The sequence below is a fragment of the Ambystoma mexicanum genome, chromosome 11 (assembly GCF_040938575.1).
Source record: "Ambystoma mexicanum isolate Mex_15411 chromosome 11, UKY_AmexF1_1, whole genome shotgun sequence".
Classification (NCBI taxonomy): domain Eukaryota; kingdom Metazoa; phylum Chordata; class Amphibia; order Caudata; family Ambystomatidae; genus Ambystoma; species Ambystoma mexicanum.
Genome location: NC_090934.1, coordinates 185851323 through 185877125, shown reverse-complemented (window position 1 = coordinate 185877125; position 25803 = coordinate 185851323). Strand labels below are relative to the sequence as shown.

The following is a 25803-nucleotide window of genomic DNA, read 5'->3' as shown; positions in this document are numbered from 1 at the left end:
TGGGTGTGACTGGTGCAGTCCAGGTTCAGGAGGCAGTGCAGGTCGCCGTGGAGGGATCTGTGCCTAATCCTGCCCCTGGGACTGCGATCAGTATGCACCTGCGGGCATGTCTCAGGCCGGACCCACCCGCAGGTGGCAGATGTTTTAACACAAACGGAAACACCAATACCTGCGGATGTCGCCATTCGGGACAGGGTGGAACCTGTGCTAGTCGGTGTCATGAGGTGGACAGGCACCATCCGTGATGATGTGCAGGCTGCCAATCGGGGGCTTGCACGTCATCATGATGAGGTCGTCCATCTATTGCACTGGCTAGCACATTGCCTTGTCTTGCAATGGGTGCATCGGCTGGCCACTTATGGGACCCCCCTTCCCGTCTTCCTCCTCTGTACGCCAGTCGTCCTCCCTGCCGTCTTCCATCCCAGATACCACCAGGGCCCCCTGTGTACCTGTCCCAAGCCCGGCGGCCAGTCTGGTAGAGAACACACCCCTGCCAGAGTCGGGAGTCCAAGTGGGATCAGCCGAGGTGGTCACCACACAGATCCAGCCGGCGACAGGAGCTGTGGCAATGGAGGAAGAGCAGACACCAAGGAGCAGGTCATGTGCACGACGGCACCAGGGGTTAACATCATACCGGAGGCACTGGGCTATTTGGCAGCAACAGGACTCGGACCATCAATGGCAGAGAGGCAGGTATTGGCCATCATGCAGGAGGCACACGTGGACCTTACAACAAGGATGTCTTCTGTGTTGGAGCATTTGGGGCAGCAGATCAGGGCAGAGTGGCAGTGGGCACGGAAGGCAAGACTCGCCATGGCCATGGCGAAGGATTCACTGCCTCGGGCAGAGAGGCAGGCTGAGGCACTCGAGTAGACTTGCAGGGAGTTTGAGAGGTGCACGTTGGAGTCTGTTAGGGAGAATTCTCAAAAATGGGCTAATTTCCCTTACCTTTTGAGACCCCCAGCAACTTTGCTGGATTTCTATGATTTTAATTTTTATCTGGAAAGAGTGAGAGCCTTTTTCCCCACTCTTTCATGTATTTTGATGTGTGTTTTACTTTTGTGTTCTTTGGATATGGAGTTTTAAACAACTCCATAGGCATCATATTTTTCTTGTCTGTCAAACATCACCTTCAGTGCGTTGGCACAGGGGTGTCTTTCAGACTCCCCAAGGTTCAAATACCTTCTCTGGGACTGACTACCGTCTCCCAGAGCATGTAAAGTTAAATTGACTTTGCTAGTCTTTTTAAATTCATAGACACACTGGGCCTCATTACACGGAATGCGGTAAGGGTTTACCGGTACCGGTAAGGGCACCGGTACCGGTAAACCCTTACCGCCTTACTATGAGGTCCCTTTGCGGGACCGACCTTAACGGCTGGTCTAGACCAGCCGTTAAAGTAGGGACCCGCAAAGGGACCTTGGTGATAATTACGGTACTGCAATTTGCGGTACCCTAATTACAGCCTTCCCCATTCCCATTGAGCCCTATGGGACAAAAGTGGGAATGGGGAAGGGCCATGGAGAAAGGGGGAATTATTTTCTCCATGGTGGTACCGGTATGGTACCGGCATGAACCATGGTCATAATAGCACCGTGGTTTAGCGCCTACCGTGTAATGAGGCCCACTATCTTCCTATAGGGGGCTGGAGGGGTTGCCTAGCATCCCCTGTGTCTAGGCACTCATGTTGCAGTCACATGTTACCCTTTCCTCTTGAAATGGCTGGTGGCAGTGGTTCTAGAATGAACTACCATGATTTTTCCCGACCGCGAACACTGGTAGCTAAAAATCGGGTCAGCCATGTTTTTCAATATGGTGCCCATGACCCCTCTGTAAAAACAGACTCCAGTCAACCTTTTTCGCTGTTTCTTTTAGGAAAGGTCCTTCTTGTGTTTAACAATGCGCGCCAAACCAGGTTAGGTCCCTTTGTTCGATTCCTTTGGCGGGCTTCAGTGCTGAAGCCCTCCTCTAGCACCTGAGTGTCTGGGGTGGAGAGAATGTGAGGGAGGTGCCCGAGACTCCCTGTGCTTAGTCTCCTAGGAGACCTGAAAGCACTCTGGTGTGATTGGCTGGCTGACTATCCGGCAAGGACAGCCACCCTGGTGGGTGAGTGACAGCTAGGCTGGAATGAATGGGGGAAAACTGTTTAAAAGGCGAGTCTCTAGGACTGGAAGGCAGAGTCATCCACTGGAACGAAAGAACCGAAGGTGAGCTGAAGGAAGACGACTGCTGCAACTCCTGGACCGTTGGTTTGCCCGGTGAAGCCCTGATGGAGGTCCAAATTGCCTGAAACTCCTTCGACAGAGAAGCCCCTGCAAGGACGACTTCTTCCCTTGAGCTGGTGGGAACAACCAACTCGTAAGCCACCTGGACACCGTCTCCATACTGGTCGAATTTTCATCAGAGTGGTGTTGAAAACAGGATAGCCAGTGAGAAGGATACCAGTTTGTGGACTTTAAGGCACTCACACCTTAAACCCGACGTTTTACCAAGCTTGTGGCCTCTTCCCTGGGCAGTGCAGTAAGCTCCCACCGTCCTCCTTGTCCCCACGACTGAAGCTCAGGAACAGCAAGATCTGCAGGAACTGTCAGGAACAACTGCCTCAGCTACAGCTTTTCTTCATACTTAAGCTACTGTGCAAACGCAGTGTGGAAATCCTTTCTGCCGCACTAAAAGTTTGTGCCATTTTGTGGGCTTCCTGCAGGCTGGGGTGATGGGGGCTGAGGGGTCCCTTGTGGTGTGGGCTGCCTGGAGGCTGTGGTGATGGGGGCTGGGGGGTCCTTTGTGGTGTGGGCTGCCTGCGGGTATGTTCACGGGTGATGGGGGGGTCCCTTGTGGTGTGGGCTGCCTACATGCTGGGGTGATGGAGGCTGTAGGGTCCCTTGTTGTGTGGACTGTCTGCAAGCTGGGGTGATGGGGGCTGGGCGGTCCCTTGTGGTATGGGCTGCCTGTGGGGTGTGTTCACGGGTGATGGGGGGTTCCCTTGTGGTGTGGGCTGCCTGCAGGCTGGGGTGATGGGGGCTGAGGGGTCCCTTGTGGTATGGGCTGCCTGGTGGTGTGTTCACAGGTGATGGGGGCTGGTGTGTGCTGTCCATCAGGAGGGGTCAGCTTCAAGTGAATTTGTGCGTGGACTCATCACGTACCCCGGACGCACCCCATCAGAATCGCGTGGAAACTCATTGCGTACCCCGGACGCACCTCAGAGAATCACGTGGAAACACCAAGTTTTCCTGTGATTTGACTGGTGGGGCTGTATGCTGGGCCTGGGATGGCGTGGGGGCTTGAGCTGTGTTAGGCATTTCGCAGGCTTTTTACTGCGCGTGGGGGTGTGTTGGGGAGTTATTGGCACTGCCACGGCTAGTGATGCCTCGGGTAATCCATGAATATGTGGCCCGTGCAATTGTTTCTTTCCGCCGCAACTGGCACACGCTCCTTCTCGCCATGCGGTGCTTGTGCATGATATGCGCTAAATTCTATGAATCGGGCCCTTAGACGTTAACCATCTTGTATGTTCTTAAAGTACTTTCTTTAGGGTTTGGTCTCTGCTCATGGTGCACATATATGGGGCAATAAGCAGGCCTCAAACAAACAATTTATTTTTATGCATGATGATGAACTTTATTTTATTGATATTTTCCTCGTTTGTGTCTCTGATTTGTATGCATTGTGGTTCTTCATATGTATTGTTTGTACTAACACAAGTACTAAAACAACATAAATAGGAGAATTAGGAATTTCTGTACAATAATAATGAGGGGAGGAAGTATGTACTAACACAACATAAATAGGAGATTTAGGAATTTCTGTACATTAATGAGGGGAGGAAGGGAACCCCCTCTAATTTTGCTCCCTCTTCATGAAACAGCACCAAACTTTGCAAAACCATTCAGGGCAGGTCCAAAATGACATTGCAAGATTTCATGCAGTTTCATTGAGTGGCGCCAAAGTTATAAGCCATCCAAAACTGCTTTTCACCAACCCTGTAATGTAAAAATATGTATGGATGTCCCCGAACATCTGAGATGTTCGCGGACATCACAGGGCTAACATTCGGACTGTTCGAGGCCCTCAGAGATTAAAAAACACCTGTTTTTTGGCTTTTTAAAGCCATATCTCATCCCATCCTCATCACCCCTCACCCCCCCAAGAGATTGTTTCATTAGTTAATTTACAAAAGCCCGCTTTTGGAACCCAGCTGCCGGTCCTGGTTCACATTTGGTGTAAATCTGTCCAGCGGTTTGGGCTGGAGGGCTGAGCAAATAGCGGCATGGCTACCGGCATACCTCGTAATGAGGCCCACTATCTCTAGTGTCTTAGATCTCTCTTTACTTAGGCCAACTTCAGGACGCGATTCCTTCAGAAGGTCAACAAAGACTTTATACCCCAGAGTTGATCAGCATAACCACTTTCTAAAAAAATATGTAAAAACACATACCTCATATGAGTGCAGGCCGCAATTATTGCAAAGGTTCAAGCGAATTCATAGACATTAATACACATTACTAAATATGCATATCAACGGACTCGCGCTACTGATATTAAAACCATATTACACAGACAAACATGAATGCACAGGCGTCACTGCGACAAGAGATATAGCATCAGGGCAACGTAAGCGAGCTATTCTAAATTTAGCTCTTTTATTTAATTCAGTGCTCAGTAGTAGCAGAGACTCTACGAATACTTCTCTGGTCAAGAGTATTCAGAATAAGGCCAAAATACTGTTCCTGTCTAAAGAAACTCTCATCAGGTCACATGTATCACATTTAATTTATGAGCAAGAGCTAGGTGAGTCAAATAACCCAGCCCTGAAAACCCAGAATACATAGGGTAACAAAAAAGGAAGGGGTAGGGGGGGAGAGCATATCATTATTACATGTCATCATTAAAATGACTTTCAATAACTCAAGAACCTACGCTTTCAATTTCAAAAAAAGTGCATTAGATATTCAATGTCACATAACTCTCCACAACCTGTGGCAGGGTGTTTCAAACCTTACTTTGGTGATGTAAAAACAAATTACATATTGGTCCCAGACCCAGGGGTGCCAACTACCACCAGGAACCTCGTGTCTTTTCTACTTATTTAACACACGTTTCACAACCGGGACAGTCGCTTAGCACAGATGTGCAAGAGTCCTGTAGGGAAAGGATACAATATCTTTCACCAAAAAGTTTCTTTGTCAACATGTTTAGCACCACATTGGTCTACACAAATTCCTGTTTGAGGGCTATACTCTCCACAAAATGAGTAATCAAAGAAGAGAGGAGGGGGGTGACACATATCAAAAAGTTATGCTTACCCCACTCTGATGGCAAGTGACTGCAGTGCAAGAAGAGGGATAATAATTGCCCTAGTTCAAGTGGGTGGTTTAAACACACACTGTGCGTTTTTCTGCACTGTCTCCCCTGCTCAGTATCAGGAGGCTATAAATCCATTAGCAATCCTAACAGGATCATAAAAAAGGCATCCATCTGTTAGAACACTAAACAGTGCAGGCAGAGCGATTAAATGCTTCCGTGGTTTAGAAAGGCAGGGGCACGGCTTACCAGGGAAATGCAAGAATCAGTTCACTAAGCCGCTATTATTCTGCTCGAATGCTGAGTGTTTCAGTGTGAATATCGGGATGTTTCTTATCCCAGTTGTGAGGAAAAGCTTAGTCACACCCTGTTGATTTGGTGCTGGCTGCCATTCACAGAGTCAAGAGACTCTAAAACAATGAAGACCAGGGAAAAATGAAAACATCCCTTCGTTAGGACAGCAAAAGCAATGACAGCAAAAGCAACTGGCAGGCAAAACGTTGTGCAATACTCCCGCAGTTTACAATCACTGTAGCAGGGGCCTACCAAGTGAATACAAGTCCTCTTCACAGAGCCGCAGGGCAGGGAGAGGACTAGCAGCGCGGAGTTGCAAATATAACTAGCTGCCAAAGTCATATGGTACCTGTTTGCAGCTGTTTGTGCGAGTGCTGTGTCACGTGAAATTTAAGTTCACAGCTGTAACTTATTGTGGCCAACCAAGATTTTCTACACACAGACAAGGGGAGTTACCGTATTACTTTGTATATGGAGGACTTCCCCAGCACATTTATTTGAAAAAAGGGTATTCCACACTTTCAAAGCGAATTACCGTATTGCTTTGTGTACGGGGTGCTACCCCTGCATACTTATTTGGAGAAGCCTCTTCCTTCATTACCGTACACGCTATCTTGGCAGATAACACAACAGCCCCAACCAAAGGCAAAACATAGCACAGGTCAATGTGACTATGATGTATTCAAAATATTGTGCAATCCTGTGTCCCCAACCACAGATAAAACACTTGAGATTGTACACAAACACTTCAGATTGTAAAAGGAAAGGGAACCACAGAAACCTATTCGGACTGAGTCACAAGGTCAGATGATGCTTGCCGAGGAGTGAGTTTTTTATTAGAAGGGTTGGTTAGTCGCATCACTATCTAGATGGGACGCATAATGATATCTACAATTTCATCTACATGTGACACAAGCTAATAATCACAAATCTGTCTAGATGTGACACAGGCTAATCTTCATAGTTCCTTCTAGATGTGAGGCAAGCTAATATACACAGTTCTGTCTGAATGTGACGCAAACTAATATTCACAGTTCTATCTGATGTGAGGCAAGCTAATACTCACAATTCTGTCTAGATGTGACACAGGCTAATATTCACAGTTCTGTCTGGATGTAACGCAAGATAATATTCACAAGTCTGTCTAGATATGATGCAGCCTAATATTCACAGTTCTGTTTAGATGTGACACAGGGTAATCTTCACAGTTCTGTCTGGATGTGATGCAAGGTAATATTCACAATTCTGTCTATATGTGATACAGGCTAATCTCCACAGTTCTGTCTAGATGTGACGCAAGCTAATATTCACAATTTGCTCTGGAATTGACGCAAAATAATCTTTGCAGCTCTGTCTGGATGTGACACAGGCTAATCTTCACAGTTCTATCTAGAGGTGACGCAAGCTAATATTCACAGTTCTTTTTGGATGTGATGCAAGTTAATATTCACAATTCTGTCTGGATGTGTCACAGGCTAATCTTCGCAAGCTAGCTGGCAGCTAGCCTTGCATGGCATCGCCTCTGCCTCTCTGCTCCACGCGATCGTTGGTGCTGTTCCTGCATTTGCGCCTCAATGTACAGCAGGAGATGCTGCATTTCCAGGTTGTCGACTATTTTTAGGTGGAGTTAACACACTGGGCCTCATTACGAGGTAGGAGGTAAGGGAAAAACGATGCCGGTGATTACCGGCATCGTTAACCGCTCCGGGCCATTACAACCCGCCGAATCCGCTATTAGCGGCACCGTAAATAACGGTGCCTCTAATAGCGGCATGGGCGCAGTCCCGCAGCCCTACATGCCGGCAATAGCGGCATGGCGTAAACAGGAGAACATCACAAGTCATGCGGACATGCAAATAGCGGCATGAAGAAGACGCTAAAAGTGGATACAGGCATGGCGGAAATACCGGCATTGCGAAACACCCGTAAATGGCCATGTGCAGTGTTCACAACTGCCACAGGTGCACACAATCAGAACAGTGGGAGGCAATGTACACTGGGCCATCACAAAAGGAGCACACCACACCCCTTCCCTACCCATTCACACACCAAAATGATTCCAATAGTAGTAGCATTACTGGGGCTGGAGGATATGCTTGCATTGCTACACCAGCAACAAATACAACAACAGGCAGCACAGAGGAGACTCAGGAGGAGAAGGAGGGTGAGACAGGCACAGCATGCCCCACCAGTGCAGGCAGTTGTACCACTGAGGCAGCCCCCAAACTCTCGAATCAGAGCCAGTCCATTCAACCTAACCCCTGAGCAGATCCACACCCTGTACCGTCTGGACCGGGACACCATCACCACCATTGTGGACATGATACACAACGACATTGTCAGCCTCAGACATCCGTACCGCCGCCCCCCCTCTACATAAGGTGGTGTCTGTGCTCCACTTTCTGGCCACAGGCACCTACCAGAACACGGTAGGGCAGATGCATGGCATATCACAACCATTATTCTCACGCACGCTGAACCAAGTGCTCGATGCCCTCCGGAAGCACACAAGCGACCACATATCCCTACCACGGACTGCCCAGGAGATCTCCAACACCAAAGTTGGCTTCCATTCACTGGCAGGCATCCAAAGTTGCATCGGTGCCCTCGACTGCACCCATGTGGAATTGGTGGTCCCACATGCCATGGAGGTAGTGTACCGCAACCGCAAGCTATGCCACTCCATCAACGTGCAAATGGTATGTGACTCAAACAAGATCATCACACATTGTTGTGCCTGATTTCCCGGATCAACCCATGATTCAATGGTTCTGCGGAAATCTACCATACCACGCTACATGCAGCGACTTGCAGGACAACGTTCATGGCTACTTGGTGAGTTGCATGGCAAGCACATGGCAGTGTGATGTGGTGAGATGATTGGGGGGGGGGTTAGAGGCATACTTCACCTGGCTGAGATGGGGGGGTAGATGCATACTTCACCTGGCTGAGATGGGGGGGGGATAGATGCAAACTTCACCTGGCTGAGATGGGGGGGTAGATGCATACTTCACCTGGCTGAGATTAGGCAAGAGAATGAACAATGCCCATACTGCAATACACTGTGCCCCAAAGCAGGCCAGACTGGACCTGACATCTGAAACCAAAATGCAAGACATAAGCTGCACAACAATGACAACAAGCCATTACTGCAACCATTCCATACCCATCCACATGTACACTGCACATAATCAGAGCGTGGCCTCCGCAACAAAATGCAGCAACATGCTGTTAGTATGGCCAATGCAAATGACTGATGAACAGCATCAAAACGGACATGCGTCCATGAGTGTGTACAAAGGAATCACATCAAGCCACTAAACACATTGCAGTTACTTTGAATAGCTCAATTCATGCAGGGATATGTGGATGAGAACAGGAAATCAATGCAGGTGTGTGTGTCATAGGTACAGTTTCCATTTGATGAAATTACTTACACAAAGCCATTGTTGCACCCATGCAGGTGATGCTGGCTATCCCTTGAAGAGGTGGCTCCTTACCCCTGTCCGGAACCCACAGAACAGGCACGAAGAGGACTACAATCATGCATATACCCGTACCCGTGTGGTGATTGAGCAGGCATTTGGCCTATTGAAGGCACGATTTCGCTGCCTCATCAAGTCGGGTGGGGCACTCCTGTACGGGCATGAGAAGGTGTCCAAGATCATCATGGCATGTGTCATGCTGCACAATATGTGCATCAGAAGGAACGTGCCTCTGCCCCCTGACGTTGAACTTCAACCGCCTGATGAGGAGGAGGAGGGAGGAGATGGGGCTGCACGTCAGGCAGGTGGCGATGCACAGGAGGGACGTGCTATGCATCAGCATCTGATAGACCAATATTTCTAATACACATGGATGAAGAGGGTGCAATGTATGTGGGACTCAGGGCACTGGTGTTAGGGGGACATGAACACTGTGCACTGTTCACCAATAAAGCACAGATACACAATAATCAATGTCCAGCCATGTGATTTTACTTGACACAACGGGTGTATTAACCATTAAGTGATTAGGAAGTGCATTAACCCTCCCCCCAAACACCCTTTCCCACCTCCCCCCACAACTCTCCCAAACACCCTCTCCCCCACAACTCCCCCAAACACCCTCTCCTACCTCCCCCCACAACTCCCCCAAACATGGCGTGCACGTCAATGCAGCATTAGTGTGCAAGAATAGTGTGTCACCAATAACAGGCTGCCCCTACTTCCCACGTCCTCTGCCACCATTGGGTGGTTGCAAGTCTGGGCGACGCACGGTCTGCGCGGACCTACGCAGGGGGCTGGTCTGCCTGGAGATGGCAGAGGAGGAGGTGCTTGGTTGCTCCAGTCCCTGTGCGGAACGTTGGCTCTCCATTGCATCCGCGATGCGGCTGAGGACCTTCCTCACAGCAGCCAACTCATTGCAAATGCGTGTTGCACTTGTTTCAATAGCGAGTTTTATGCCCTTAGCATATTCCCGACACTCCTCCCTCGCCAGGGCACCCCCGCTCAAGTGCTGTCCAACCAGCACAGTGAGCTCCTCCTGGCGCTGTTGGATGAGGCTGATTCCCTGGTCCCTATCCCTGCCTTTGGTCGGCCTTGGCGCAGCTTGCGGCATGTGTCCGCCATCAGGTGAGCTGTCCATGTGACTCCATTTCCCTGCCAATGATTCACCATCAGACAGCTCATGGCTGCTGGAATTGGATGTGGGGCGTGGGCTGTGGTGGGCTGACAGCTGCGGGCTGGGTGTGCGCTGTCCTACGGGTGTATGGCATGGTTCCTCTACATCCAACTGGGGTGCCGTGGCAGCTGCTTCCCCAACCGAGCTGTTGACAGCAGACAGTGAGCCTTCTGCCACTGGCTCCTGTGTGATGGGACTGGCTGGTGTGGGTGCCATTACATTGTCAGTCGCCCTTTCACTCCTTGGTGACGTGTCGACATGAGTGGCTTTGGCCCTCTGTGACGGTCCAGGTTTGCCAGTGCCCCTTGATGTGCTGGGCCTGGTGCCTCCTTCCATGCCCCTGACCTTTTTCATCAGTGTTGGGGCCTGCGCTGCGGAGTCATGGTACTCATTGTCAGATTGTGAGCCTGTGGGGGACCAAGAGGGTGACAGCATTGATGATGGTTCAACGTGCATCATACATATGTTGTAATCGCTACAGTTCTGTGCATTTGGACTTTGCGTTGTGACATACAGGTTGCTTGCCATATGGGTCGGTCACACAGGCATACGTCTGGGTGACACATGTATGAGGGGATGCATGCATGGGGCTGTGATGGGGATGTGCACAGCATATGGGCAGGGTTGTGTACATGTGTGTGTGATGACCCATGCATTGGCTGATTTCAGAGTCACATTTGGGGGACAACGTCATGCTTTTGTGTAGACACTCACCTCTATCTGCCGATGACGGCACACTGCGCTCCATTTCCCCCTTTCCCTCGATTGTATCTATGCCAATGGTGCTGGCACATGTCTCCTCCCAGTGTGTCATCTTGATGGGTGAGCTTCCTCCGCCGCCTGTCCCCATGCCCTGGCTCCTATTGGCTGCAAGTATGCTCCGGACACGGAGGCGCAGGTCATCCCAGTGCACGTCCTTTACAGTGCGGGTGTGGAGCCCACCGCACTGACTCTGCGTGCCACCTCCTCCCACATCTCCTTCTTTTTTATCTAGGCGGGAGGCCGCATATCTTCCTCATTGGAGAAAGGTTCCTTGCGCTGGCGCGCAGCACCTTGCTTCAGGGCCTTGGGCATTCTGATGTGGTGTTGGATGGATTTGGGGCTGCTGTAGTGGTGATGCAAGTCCTACATTTTAATGCTATGGCAGATAATACTTTTTATTTCATTTATGTAAACCAATTTTCCAGTTTTGTATCTCCTATGTATATGGACCGTATTACTTTGATCAATGCTCTAGCCGCCTCTTTCAAGAGAACGCTTAATGGTACCATTACTGATCCACCATTATCATTCTGGAGAGCGATTGTGGACACTTTGTTAGAACCAGCAGTGAGTTTAAAACACACCACAGTGAAGTCTGCATGGCATTAATAGGTATGTATTGCTGAGCTATACCTTCCAGCGTTTAATGTGAATAGTCTGCAGCGCTGTATACCACTCCCGGTCCTCAGACCCAATACTGTCAGCAAAAGGGGGTACAAACTAAATGTCTCCTATTTGCCTCCGTTTATTTTTATGGCTTGATGTTTATTTTCTCACATTCATAATTTTTGCAAACATTTTTCAAAACAAATGTACAGACCATGACAACATATTTCAAGTGCTCCCAGTTTTCTGGTATTCTAACAAATGAAGCAGAATCCACCACAAACTGTATACCCTCACCTCTTGATAGTCGATCCATTGCACATTTAACAATGGCAAGGTTCCTATTTCTCCCTGGCAGAAACCATTTATTTTACTCATTTGTAGTTACCCTTTCACCAAAATCCATATGTCTTACTGGTAGTAAATATGGAAGGCAGGCTGCTACTAAAACACCACAAATCTAGTAGTGTACAAATCCAAAAGGAAGAAGGCTGATTTAATTTGTTTAAGTCACATCCTCCATGGCAGGGTATGTTGTTCACCAAAACATGCTTCCCAGAAGAGACTTTACATTGAAATTATGAACATCTGTTTTTCTTTACTAACGCAATGCCTTACTGCTATTATTGTCTCTCCCATATAGATTTCGCGCCTTAGTGTTTTAGTTTGTAAATAAATTACGGTGTTTTACATATTGCACAGTGCTTGAGTATGAATATGGTCCCTGGTGTGTTCGCCTTTGTATTCTTACAGCTTACACAATGTATACTTGGAAATGCTTCAATTTTAATTTGTGCATTAATGTATTTCTTAATTCATGAGCACATACCAAATCTGTGTGACTTTTTTGATTGTCAAGGGTGTGTTTGGAAATATATCTTTATCCATTAGTATTTCATAATTGGAATAATGAAGCAAGAAGAGGTTGTTCATTTTTACTAACAGTGTAGGGTGCGAGGACCAGGGGTCACATCAAGATCCATAGATATTACAGGGAAATATATGCAACATTGAGTGATGGTCCCAGCCCTGCAGAAGGTATTTACATGTGAATCTGTCTTGCATTTGCTTATCCATCAAGTGTGTCTCTCTCATGCTGCGCCAAGGAAGCGAGGGTCCCTAATAATGTGTGGCCAGCTTGCTCCACTCACAGCCCTAGCTCACTCTATCTTGCTCTGATTCACATATATTTGATGGTCACTATCAAAACGACCCCTTCCCAGAATCAATTTGGCAATTGATCTATGAGATTTTATGGAAAAGATAAAATGGTGATAGATAAATGTTCTCAAGGTGTATTCCAACCGGGGTACTAATGTGTGGTCATTTCACCATTTCTACAGCACCAGAAATAACGGCGACGGCGATGACAACAGCAAGAGGAATTTTAACTACAGTGTCGACTCCAGGTAACAGATTACCCTTCATAGATGTCCTGATAGCTCATGGTGGCAGAGATGTAAATGATGGAGGGTGGAGGAAACTGAGTGGGCATTGGACCTTGGATCCCCTGAGACGGTTAGGCACAGCGTGGCTGTCAATATGGAGCAATGGCTGGGTACTCAGAGTTGGATGGAATAGTGGTGGAACTATTATGGAATAGCTGGAGGAGGAAATAGGATGACAATGTTCATGGTGTCTCTGGTCGAGTTGCAGAAGAAGGGATTGATGAAGGTCAGTGCACAGAAAAAAAAAATATCATTACAACAATAAAAGGATGTTAGTGCTTTGCTGGCCAGAAAGTGTTACGCTGCAGCTGTGGTGCTGAGCCCCCTGCCTTTTTTGCTTTTCTGAACAGGTTCACTAGCCCTTTTTTCCTAGTGGGTCCTGACATAAGGTCTCGCAGCTCTGCTCAATGCACCCTGAAGACCATACGCCTCTCAGGGAGGATGAGTGCCCGAAAGGCACTCCATGTTTCCCATGCCCTGTTAGCTGTTTATCCCACGGGGTGGTGGCACGTCTGCGAGTTTAAAGCCTCCAGTGCATGGTGAAGTAGGTGGGGGATCAGAGCTACCCCATCCCTGAGGGAAGCAATGGAGGAAAGGGTAAGTCAGAGACTCCCCCCTCTGGGTCATCCAGTGATGAAAGGGTGAGACCTGGGCCCCACGAGCACTCACATAGCCTCTCTGCTTCAGAGCTCAACATAAAGACATGCATATGAGGGAAAGCATTTGGAAGAAAAGGTCTGTGTTCCCGCATGGGGCACATACATTGCAAGCCCACGCATGAATTGGATTGTTATAAGCAGGAAATATTAGAAGCCATATTCAAGGTTTTCGATGGAAAATAACAGCAGCATTTGACTAGGAACTGTGGATGAAGAGCCTGAATTAAGAAGCATTGCAGGCCGTGCCGAGCCAGACATAAATGCTTTAAAACTCAAGATTGTCTAATGACTAGTACACTTTAAGAAAGAACAAGTGCTTGGTGAAAGTTAGGCGCTTTTTCTGTATGGCTTCCATACATGATGACGAATTCCATGCTCTCTATTCCCCAAGAAAGACAGGGCCACAATGAGTCAAGACAGCAAAACAATGCTGGTGCAAATGTGATGTTCTGGAATGCCTGATTTATTTACAGGTAATTTTCATCACTTGTAGTCCTACTGTTCTCGAGGAGAGGAATTCGCTCACGGGCCCATTGGTCAGTACTCACCCTCTAGAACTTGTAAGACAAGATAGCCGCACCATGTGAGGACAAGGGGTTCAGGATTCACTTACTCCGACACGACTCAATAACGAGGACTCAATAGTTTGGCAAAGGGAACTCCGTTTAATGACAAGTACATCAAACAGGGAAACAAATGGGAATCAGCTGTAGTGCGATCACCTGTCTCGCTCCGACTTCCTCGAACTTCAGTTGAACAGCAATTCTTATAGGCAATATTCATCATCATTGACGTCTAACTCTACAAAACTCGACATGCAATATAATTGGTTAGGAAAGGTAACTTAAGTATAGGTGCTATATCTGTATATGATAATAGGGCATGTGGATTGGATAACTCTTATCGGGTGGGCGTTGACGCCCATCCAACTACATCACACGTGAGTGACGTCACTACAAGTATGACGTCTCATTGGCTCTACTATCTATAGGACTCAAGTTAACTTGGTCCATTGTGATTGGGCAGGTTACACCCCTAGACATAAATCCCCATTTTAATTAACATCATGCAGAATGGACACCCAAGGGCCTGGTGTACCAATTTTCACCATGCCTCCTTCCATCAGTCATTATCTTAGGACTATGTGTCAATTAGTTGGCTGGGTTTGGCCTGGGAACTGTAGCCTCTTATCGGGAAACATTATGGCATCCTGGGTTCTGGATGACATCAGGCGATGGTACCTCTTTGTGCCTGGCTGGTCACGTGTTTGTTCACCACGAATTTGCTTCAGTTTCCAGCTTTTATTGTATTTAATTCTGCTTCGGCCCTGCCACCTGCCTGTGCCTCTCTTATCTTGACCTTCACGGGTGAGCTGGTATGCTCTGAAGTTTGGTTCTTGCGAGCTGACACTCTCCTCCCCTTCTGTGGGTGACCTCGATTTCCCAAGCGTGAGCAGCTTTCTGTTGAGTTTCGATTCCGTTCTTCCTCTATTCTGGCTGAGTTGTGAAACTTGGCCTGCCAGGCCTCTGGCAGCCTGGGCCCATTTCTGCTTTACAAAATGGAGTAAAGATTACCCCTGCTAGCTGCGCAGGGAGTATTAATTCTATTAAAGACTAGGAGGCGAGCATTATGCTTCAACTTCTTTAATTTACCACTCTTCAGCAGTTTCAACAAAACTCAAAACCATAACAAAACACTGAAAACTGTCTGAAACAGACTTTTCTTCCTTTAAACTACAATCCCCATAGTCTCTGTAGTCCATCTCACTCCAAGCTCAGCTATGACCACATCCTGTCCCTGAGCTCCTCCTCTCTTTTACTCGCTCTGAAAGTCCATTTAGAACTCCACACAAAAGTCCTGCAACTGGCAATGACTTGAACCATTCCAAACGAATGTCGAACTTCCTCGACTCAGGCGACTACCTCTGCTAGTCTCATGCTTCAATTGTTCTTCTGCTCCTCTCCTATGAATAAACGAAAAGCAGAAAATCAGGGCGGTGTCCATGTATTACTGAAAATATCATACCATTATCCTCTATGATCACATTTTACACAATACATGATTTGGGTGGGAATTTAATGCTCGCCTCCTAGTCTTAAATAGAATTAATACTCCCTGCGCAGCTAGCAGGGGTAATCTTTATTCTATGACAAGACTGGAGGCGAGCATTATGCTTGTTCAAAGCTTCCCAACACCGTGACCGCTAAACTCTCGGTCGGCTTGAAATAAAATTCTTTAAAAGTTCGATCATTCGACCAGTCTGCCGCTAGCATAATATCTCTGAGGGATACCCCTGTTTTATAGGCTTTGGACGCCATTGCTCCCCTCACAGAGTGCGCTCCATATTTCTCTATATCTATTCCTGCTGCCTGCATCACTTCCTTAACCCATCTAGCTATAGTAGCTGTAGAAACTCCTTTGAATGGCTTCCTGCGCGCAATCAACAATTGCTTCGTATTTGCTGCTCTGAACTCCTCTGTTCTGCTCTCGTATTCTTTTACGCAGCTCGCTACGCACCATTTAGGTCTAGCTGGGAAATATGGATAGTGAACTGAAGATGTCCCCGTCTTGGTTCGTCCCATGATTGTAAAAGTCACGCCTTCCGGCCCAAATGACTTCCTATCAACCTCCAGGGCTCTTACATCTGACACTCGTTTACAAGAAACTAGACATAATAGCATTGCTAGTTTCCCTGATAACTGTTTCATAGATAGATATCTGTTCCCTGGCCAACTCTCCACTAGTTTAAGCACTGTCAGGACATCCCAGACCGTCTTGTATCGAGGTTCTGGAGGTGCTTTAAACCTGGCTCCTCTAATAAGCCGTACTACCGCTGGGTGTTCCCCTGCTGGCCCTCCCCCAATAGGGAGATGCCCTGCGGATATGGCCGACCTGTACACTCCTATGGTATGAAACCCTTTACCACCTTGTAGTAGCTGAGCCAAGAAATTCAAAATCATCACTACAGGGGCCGAAATGGGATGAAGACCTCTCCCCTTGCACCAGCTCATCCACTTGGCCCAAGCCGCGTCGTAGCTCCTTCTCGTGGACGGAGCCCAGGACTCTGCAATGAGCTGTGCAGCTTGCGCCGAAATGCCTGGCAGTGCCCAGCGTCTCCTGATATTCTGCACGCGATGAGCGGGAGAGTCCCCCTCACTCTCAGAGGGTGATATGACCCAGCTGGGTCCGTGAGCAGTTGCTCTCCTTCTGGAAGAAGTCTCGGGTAATCTACTACCAGTTCCATGAGAGTCGGGAACCATACTTGAGACTTCCAGCATGGTGCTACTAATAGTAACTCCGCCGTCTCCCTCCGACACTTCGCTAGAACTCTGCTCAGCATCAATAATGGCGGGAACGCGTAGTCTGGGCCTTCGTTCCAGGCTTGAAGGAACGCATCTGTCCCCCGAGCTCCCGGATCCAGCCTCCAGCTGAAATACTCTGCTGTCTGGGCGTTCAACCGGGACCAAATAGGTCTATGTGCACTGGGCCCCATCTCTCTATCATCCTCTGAAAGACTGCTGGATCCAGCCTCCAATCGCTGGAGTCCGTGAGGTACCGAGAGTTCCAGTCCGCTATGACGTTCAACGTTCCGGGCAGGTATTCCGTCGAGACAGACGTCTCTGACTGCAGGCAGAAGTGCCAAAAGTCCTTCGCTAGTTCGGCCAACATCCTGGATTTGGTACCGCCTAAGTGATTTATGTAACGCACTGCCGATATGTTGTCCATCTTGAGGAGGACACAAGATCTCATCTTCTCCTTCGTGAAGGCTCTTATCGGGAAGGACCCTGCCAGGAGTTCCAGACAATTTATGTGCAAGCGAAGTTCCTCCTCGCTCCATTTCCCACCTGTCTGCAGGTTTCCGCACCTTGCGCCCCAGCCTAGCCGGCTAGCATCGGATTCTATGACTAGATCCGGTCTGCCTCCGAAAATGGCACGCCCATTCCAGGCGTCCATATTCTGTAACCACCATTCCAGCTCTGTCTTGGATTTGTGATCCAATGGCACTGTCTGATGGTAGCGCAGGCCCTGCTGCAGATGTCGTATCTTTAATCGCTGTAGTGCTCGATAATGGAGTGGACCTGGAAAGATGGCCTGTATAGAAGCTGCAAGCCGCCCTACTATTCTTGCTACGGTCCGGAGAGATACAAGCTCCTTCTGCAGACATCCTCTGAGTTCCCTCTCGATGTCGCGAATCTTCCGAGCTGGCAGCTCCAGAGTCGCTTTCTTGGTATCCAGAATGAACCCTAGAAAGTCTAACCTCTGCGCTGGTTCGGTATCCGATTTGTCCTTGTTCACTCGGAACCCTAGAGACGACAGCAGGTCTATTACCCACTCTGTCTGGTTCTAGAGGGTCTCTCGATCCTCAGCGAGTAGTAGCAGATCGTCTAGATAAATGATCAGTCTTATACCCTTCTCTCTTATTGCCGCCGCTACTGGCTTCATTACTTTGGTAAAGGCCCATGGTGCCGAAGCTAGTCCGAAGGGCATAGTCTTGAACTGCCAGAGCTGTCTTTTCCAGTGAAAAGCTAGGAAAGTTCTGAACTCTTCTGCTATCGGAATTGTCAGGTACGCATCTTTCAGATCCAACCTAGTCAACCAATCTCTCTCTCGGAGCGTGTCTCGGAGCTGATGTATGCCCTCCATTTTTAAATGTCAGTACACAATCCACCTGTTCAACTCCTTCAGGTTTATGACTGGACGCACTTTCTCCTTTCAGTGCACCAGAAACATGTTGCTTATGAAAGCGGGCTCTCTCGCACATTTCTCTATGGCGCCCTTCGTCATTAATTGGCGTAACTCCTGGTCTAGCAGGCTCTGCTCTGCGCGCTCTAGACGCTGCTGGTGTGGCCTGCGCGCTTGCACTGGGGGCTGAACGAACTCTAGGCGTAATCCCCCTACGTCTTGTAAAACCCAAGCATCGCTGGAAAGCTTGCGCCAATTTCTCCAGAACATGCTCGTTCTCCCCCCTACAGGAGGGTAATATGCGGCTCTCACCTTGGGTGAACCCTTGTCCACAACCGGAGCCTCTTCCTCTGCGACCCCTCGGGAAGCGTCCTCTGGACGGGAAAAAGGAGTCCTGTTGTCTATTTTCCCAGTATTGGGCCCTGGGATTCTGGGGCCTTCTTCCTCCCTGATTACGACCAGTCGATCGACCCCTGTGGCGACTGGCCCCTCCAAAAACACGATTGGGGAAAATCTTCCTGATAGAGGCTTGCGCCTTCTCCAGAGACGCGTAGGTGCCAACAAAGCGACCCATTTCCTTGCCAAAGGTCTCCCCGAAAAGGAGTCCTTGTGCTGCTTCGCCAGCCTCGTAGGAGGCCAAATCACTCAGCTTCGAATCTATTTTCAAAAGGAGTCCTCTTCGGCGTTCAGATGCTATGGCGCAGTTGGCGTTCCCCAAGAGGCACACTGCTCTCTGCGCCCAGCCCGCTAGGGCGTCGGGGTCTACTTCCTCTCCCGTCTCCTTGGCCCTCTCGGCCAGGTCCATTATTTTAGTGAGGGGTTCTGCCAGGTCTAGAACCTTCTCCTGACAACTCCTCCACGACCTACTGATACCTTTCCGGGATCTTTGGTCGTCTTTGAGACGAAGGTCAGCATTTTGGGGTCTAATTCTGGCGTTTCTGCCACTTTCCCTGGTAGATCTGGTCTCGGACACTCTGCTCGGAGCCTTTGGCGGACCTCTTTGTCCAGTGCTTTTCGCAGCCTCATGATCATATATTGAGTCACTCTAGGCGAGGGCCACCAGTCCGAGGACCTCGGATTCCGAATGCTCTCTGGGTCAAACATGTCCTCCTCCACCTCTTCGAGGTGCTTTTCTTTGCGGATTCTCTTCGCTCCGCTAGGCTTGATCTCTTCCTCCTCCTCCTCTTGCGAGGGGAGTAAACCTTCTTCCAGCTCATCTCCTGAGCCAGGGTCCTCTTCTCCATATTCTTCGTCCACTGGAGTGGGGGTCTTGAGGACTGGCACAGTCTGACGCCGCAAATATGCTTCACGGAGCTTTGCAAAGGCATCGACGACCTCCGGGGCCTTCTCTTTTGCCCCATCCGAAGGGCCTTGGAGGTCAAGAGGGGCTTTCCTCTTACGGGCTTTAGTAATTCCCAATGACCCTTCCTCTGAGGGTTCCGTGGGCGTGCCTCCCATCCGTCCGACACTGTCTAAGGGCTGATGCAAAATTGCTTCGAGGGACTCCAGCCTGTCCTGCAGGGGTTTCGCCCCTTGCGCCACCGCATCTATGAGTGAATTCCCTAGCACCTGCTTGAAGCTGGCAGCCAGATCTGAGGTCTGCTCCTCTTCGCTCCACTCAAATTCTGACATTTTGCGTGGGTGCTGGGTGCCTGTGGTACCCGCTAGGGTGTCACTGCACGCCCTTTCACTCTAGGTGCTCTGGGTCTTATTCTTGTGACCCTTCTATGATCAACAAAATATATATATATATATATATAGTTTTTTTTTTTAAACTATTATATCTTTGTGGCTGTGCTGGACGGAGGGTAGATAGTCAAGGTGCCTGTGGTGGCTTTCTTCTCCCAAACCCCTTGTCAGGGGGAACGTATCACGTGCTCTTACACGTCTTTCTGAGCCTCCTAGGGCTCTCACACGATCGTGCTGATAAACTGTGCAGATGATCTGATCGCGCGTGCGTTCAGTATGCTTTTCAGCTGGCTCGCGCCCTCTGAACGGGCCGCTCCTTCTTTGTTTGAAAAAATATCATAAGATCGCGCTGTCCCGTGTCGCTGGTATTAATGCAACGACACGGGATCGGGCGCGTCTCAGCTCCGCCTCCGCAAAGGAGGGGGTGCGAGGCTTGTACGCGGCTGGCTCCTCCCTCCCAAGGGAGGGGGCCGCTAGTCGCGGGCGGATCGCCGCAGCTGGGACTCCGGGTCCGGCTCCAGCACGGTCCTGTGACCCGCTGTATGACCGCCTTCGTTCGCGCTGATACCCCCGATGTGCTGCGCATATGGCACGGGGCCTGCGAGTTGAGGCAAAGTTAGCCCGCACGGACGGACTAAACTCTCGAAAAACACTACGCACAGCCGCGCTGTATCACCATCATAATAAACATATAAACGTGCAGACTAACGCGTCCTCTCTCTTTACGTCCTCGATACATTCTCAACAGACATAGCTATTACAGACTTAATCTCAAGTTACTAACTGAAACCATAACGTTTGTATTAAAATAGGGAGATAACCAAAATAGTACTTATCTGCTTGAAGAGCAGTAAAAGAAGAGGAGGAGCTCAGGGACAGGATGTGGTCATAGCTGAGCTTGGAGTGAGATGGACTACAGAGACTATGGGGATTGTAGTTTAAAGGAAGAAAAGTCTGTTTCAGACAGTTTTCAGTGTTTTGTTATGGTTTTGAGTTTTGTTGAAACTGCTGAAGAGTGGTAAATTAAAGAAGTTGAAGCATAATGCTCGCCTTCAGTCTTGTCATAGAATTGCACTCGTATAACGTGCTTTTTGAGGTAGATATATAGTTGGCGCATGCCGCTTCTAATATTCTACTAAGCGCTGCAAGCAGTATCGTTTTCTTGGCTTCTTGCGTTCCAAGCCTATTTACACACGTTTGATAGGACGGTCGTTCTCATCATGTCTAGTAACACGTTTCCTTATTGTCAGTATCATCTCCTTCTTGTGCTCATTACATCGAGTTGTATAACAGCTTGTTCTGACGTGTCATTTTCAATAGCTGACTTTGCTTACTCACGAGCTGTGTCATGGTAATTTCCATTGGCCCTCCATTAAGGCTCTTGGGGTTTCTTCGTGGACTGTATGTAGGTTCTCCTCTTTTCGTATCATGGGCTGATATGGCTGTCTGATAGGGTACCGTGCTGCCCAGGGTTGTCTGGTTATGGGCGCTTCAACAGGTACAGATCTTCTAATGTACACTGGGCAGAGTCACAGTGCAACTCTCTGCTGTTTCATTTGCTTTTCATGCGTCACGTACCTTGGCGACTACCTTCCAGATACCTCGAAAGGAAGGGCAGGGGTGCAGGTCATGTCTGGGACCTCCTTTACACTACTCTTTCTCGTTCCAGTATTTACTTGTGAAGGATTCTGCCCTACCTAGCATCAATCCCCAACTCCAACCAAAACTTCAGCTGAAGCCCCTCACCCCTATTAGGAGGAAAAACCAACACCATGTCTTCCTGAAAAATATCCAAATACATGAAGCACCTGACCCCAGGCAGGGAGGTGGGTGGTATAAGTACTGGGAGGAGGAAGGGTAAACTAGGTGTAATGAAGGTTGTGGGTAAGTAATCCAGGCCTTACCTTCACATCTATTGTCCTCGTTCCAATACTTACTCTTAAAGAATACCAAAAACTCTGAAGGTGAGGTGCCTTCCACAAAGGACACACTCCCTAGATAAATTGGACACTCAGTGAGTTTTAATTATCATAGTGTACGAAGCTGGAAACTGCCCGTAGTACCGAGCAGCCAAAACCCTGATACACATGTACCAGAAGGAGGAGTCTGTAGTGGCTTACAACGTAAAGGGAGAAGACCAAGTGGCTGCGTTACAGATTTCGACAATAGCCTTCCTAACCTCTGCCCAGGAAGCTGCCATCCCCCAAGTGCATCGGCCCAATATACCAGATGGATAGCTCACCCCATTCATGCTCTAGGCCAGAAAGATTGTATCCCCGAGTTAATGGCTAATCGTCATAGGGGAAGCTACCCCTCTATGAGGCCCCAAAGGTAACAAACAGGCTTTTGGATGTTCTGTAGTCTGCCGTTCTAGTAAGATTATTTAGGTGACTCTGCCTCACATCCAGGAAAGCCAGTTCTGCTGCTTCTGGATCCAAAAGGTCCTCAGGCAGAGAGTGAATGACAATTTCCTGCGCCATGTGTCAGAGGATATCACCTTCGGTCTAAAGGAGGGGGGTCACATCTCAAAACAATGACCGAAGGAGAAACCATCAAAAAAGCATGGAGCAGAGCCCCCAGTACACCAAGCTGTCTGGAGGTGGCAATAGATGCCAGGAAGGTTGTCTTGAAGGACAGATACTTCAGATCCACCAAAGCAGTAGGTTCAAAGGAGGAGCCCTAAAGAGCCCTAAGGACAGATGGAAGATACCAGGCAGGAGTCATAGCTATCCCACTGGAGCAGGAAAGGCGAGCAGGCCACAAGTGACTCTGTGTTCCCCACCCCTACCCATGGCTCTGAAAAAGCTAAATGGTTGACAACTGTGCCCTCAGGAAGGAGTCAAAACCCTCCTGAAGGAACTGGGAAAAGCTTGCCATCCCACTGTCCAGAGGCAGGATATCCTGCTTCCCACACAACTGCACATAGGAATCCCAATGTCTGGCATATGATTTCAGAGTATCCATCTTCTTGGAGGTCTGTAAGGATTATGAAAGTGCCTCATGGAAACCCTGGCACCTTAATCCTTCCCTTTCAAGAGCCAGGCCCTCTAATCCCAACTGTTTCTCAGCAGTAAGCCGTTTGGACCCTGAAATTGTGGAGGGGAATTGGGTGTCACTACAAGAACCGCCAAATGAATCAGGTGAGGAATCTGCCATGACTGTACCCAGAAACCCAATTTCTAGCCAGGACTCAACCTGCTGGGGTCCATTAATTAATCAGGGTTCCAAACTTCGTTTCCATTCAGCGAAGAAAAGCAAATTTATACCATGTTCATGGGTGAGACTAGTGCACTATTATCACTCTAAGATGGCCGCTGGCGCTCAGAAAGTGAAACAATACCAAGATGGCCACTAACCTAGCCACAATAAGCAATTGCAGAAAGCAGTGCAGTTTCCCAAGACTTAGGGCTATAAGAACTCCGCCCTGAGAAACACTCAACATCAAGAAGTCCACGGGAATCATCTTTTTTGATGTCGCCAAAGCATTCGACTCAGTCTGGCACAAGGGACTGCTGCACAGATGATCAGGCTGGGAAGACGATTGCAAGCCACCTGGGAGACCGCACCTTCCATGTCGCCACGTGGTCTGAGATGTCCTCATCACATCCCATCCGAGCAGGCCTGCCACAGGGATTGAACCTTGGACCATTCCTGTTCAACATCTTCACCAACGACATCCCGACAGATCTCCACATGACTGGCCTGGCACTGTAGGCGGACGATGTTGCAGTCATCTCCTAGTCATTCAGCGAAAAGGAAGTTGCGAAGAACCGGCAAGCTTCATTGGATACCATCTCGACGTGGTACAGCGATTGGCGGATAGAACTCAACACCTGCAAGACAACTGCAACGCTGTTCACTAGAAAGAAGATCAAGGAGCACCTGCACATCAGCCTCAATGGGGAGACCAACAAGTGTGAGAGCAGCAGCCGCTACCTCGGTGTGATCCTGGACAGCAAACTCAACTGGGGAAGCCATATCGAGAATACTCAGCAGAAGGCAACTGGAAAGATGGCAGTGCTGTACCCACTCCTGAAGACCAAGTCCATGCCCCTCTGGACAAAGATCAACGTCTACAAGGCGATCATCAGACCTACCCTGACGTATGCCTCCCAAGCATGGATGGCCTGCAATGAGCGACACCAGAAGAGTCTTCTGATAGTCCAGAACAAGGCCCTGCGGATATCGTCTGGTGCTCCAATCTTCTCAAGGATAGCTGACCTTCACAGAGAACTGGACATCGAGATGTTGGACGAACATCTAGTGAAGCTGAGTAAGAACTTCTACAAAGGACTAGATCAGAACCCAAACCCTCTGATCAGAAGACTCACTGACACCACTGCAAACCCTTTCGTCCCCTACCCACAGCCCCTCACGGCAAAGACCTTGTAAAACCACCCTATTGTGACAAGTCCACACAGACCAAGAAGAATCCTAACCCACAACTATATACTCAAACCGAGAAGATGGAGTAATGAGGCTCAAGCCTCGGTATCCAAAAGTCACCGCTGATGGATAAAATGTATCAGCAAGAAGACAGACAGCACTCGTGCTTTGAGTTGTCTTGCAAGCAAGAAACACTCGCCTGACGCTTACCGCGGTACAGCTTTGATGTTCACCTCTCTGTTTTCCTCAATCCAGCCGCTCCGGTAACCTGAAATAAAGATGACATCCGAAGTTAGCATTACGCTCCAGCATTCCGGTATACAGACAAAGCGACTGTCAAGAATCAAATCAATATTACGCGCTCTCTGGGAACTTTGCACACAGAGAAAAGCCGACAAGCACATGAAGGTAATGCGCTTGCAAGAAGGAACAAATAAGCATAAGCCAGCACACACCAGTGAATACAACACACTTGGCAGAGCTTATCTGCACTATTGCCCGTGAAGTAACACAGCGGCTAAGGATGCATTTAGAAAGGGACTTGTTCTGTGTAACACTTACTTGAATTAGCAAGGCATCTTCTAGTCAATATTATGCTTCCTCCATGTGTTCCTTATCAACAGCAATCCTTATCCACAGCACACCTACGGAAGAAAGACTGTTAAGAGCCAATACTACTTGGAAATAGCACTGCACTGCACATTAGGAATGGACAGTATCAGTTCACAGCAGCTCATGCAACAGTGCAAACAAGCAGAAGAAGATAACCGCAGACCTGGGTCTTTATCCAGTGAAGTAACTGGAAAACTGCCTCTGTGCCCTTTCTGGCACATGCAGCTGAATTCAGGGTGAGCCAATGGTGAGGGATATAATCTCTGACATAGCATCAGCATGGAAGGTACAGGAGTGTTCCGTTTGTTGTATAGTACCTAAAGTCTTCTCTGTCTTCCACAGAATACCACTACATTGGTGACACTCTATAAGCAGCATTCCAGGGAGAAGTCATCCTATATAGCACCACCCCAAAAAAACAACCCACCTCATTTGGGGCAAAAGTGTGTGAGCGTCTTTAGAGTGCTGCTTGTGATTATTCAAGGAGAGGTGTGGGTACAGTCATCTTGCCACCAGCTGAGTCATCGTCCTTTCCTGCAAGACACCAGGTAAGCGTCACAGAAACCAGGCCAATCTGGGCCAGAAGGGAGCCACCAACATTACCAATGTTTTGCCCTTCCTAATCTTCTGAAATACTCAGGACAAGAGGAAAGGCATAAACTAAAGACGGAGGCCATGGAACTGTCAGGGCCTACGTCCCT

The 25803-nt window shown here is 48.7% G+C and overlaps 1 protein-coding gene across 25 annotated transcripts in view; it reads left to right on the top strand.

Annotated features, from left to right (window-relative positions):
- The window catches only part of LOC138503201 (mucin-2-like), a 1598433-nt gene that overhangs the window by 562688 nt on the left and 1009942 nt on the right, over positions 1-25803 (top strand). For all 25 annotated transcript variants that reach the window (XM_069622774.1, XM_069622776.1, XM_069622767.1 and 22 more), the window contains one exon: positions 12969-13034. In XM_069622774.1, the coding sequence (XP_069478875.1) occupies positions 12969-13034 (66 nt within the window). The remainder of the gene's footprint in view (positions 1-12968; positions 13035-25803) is intronic.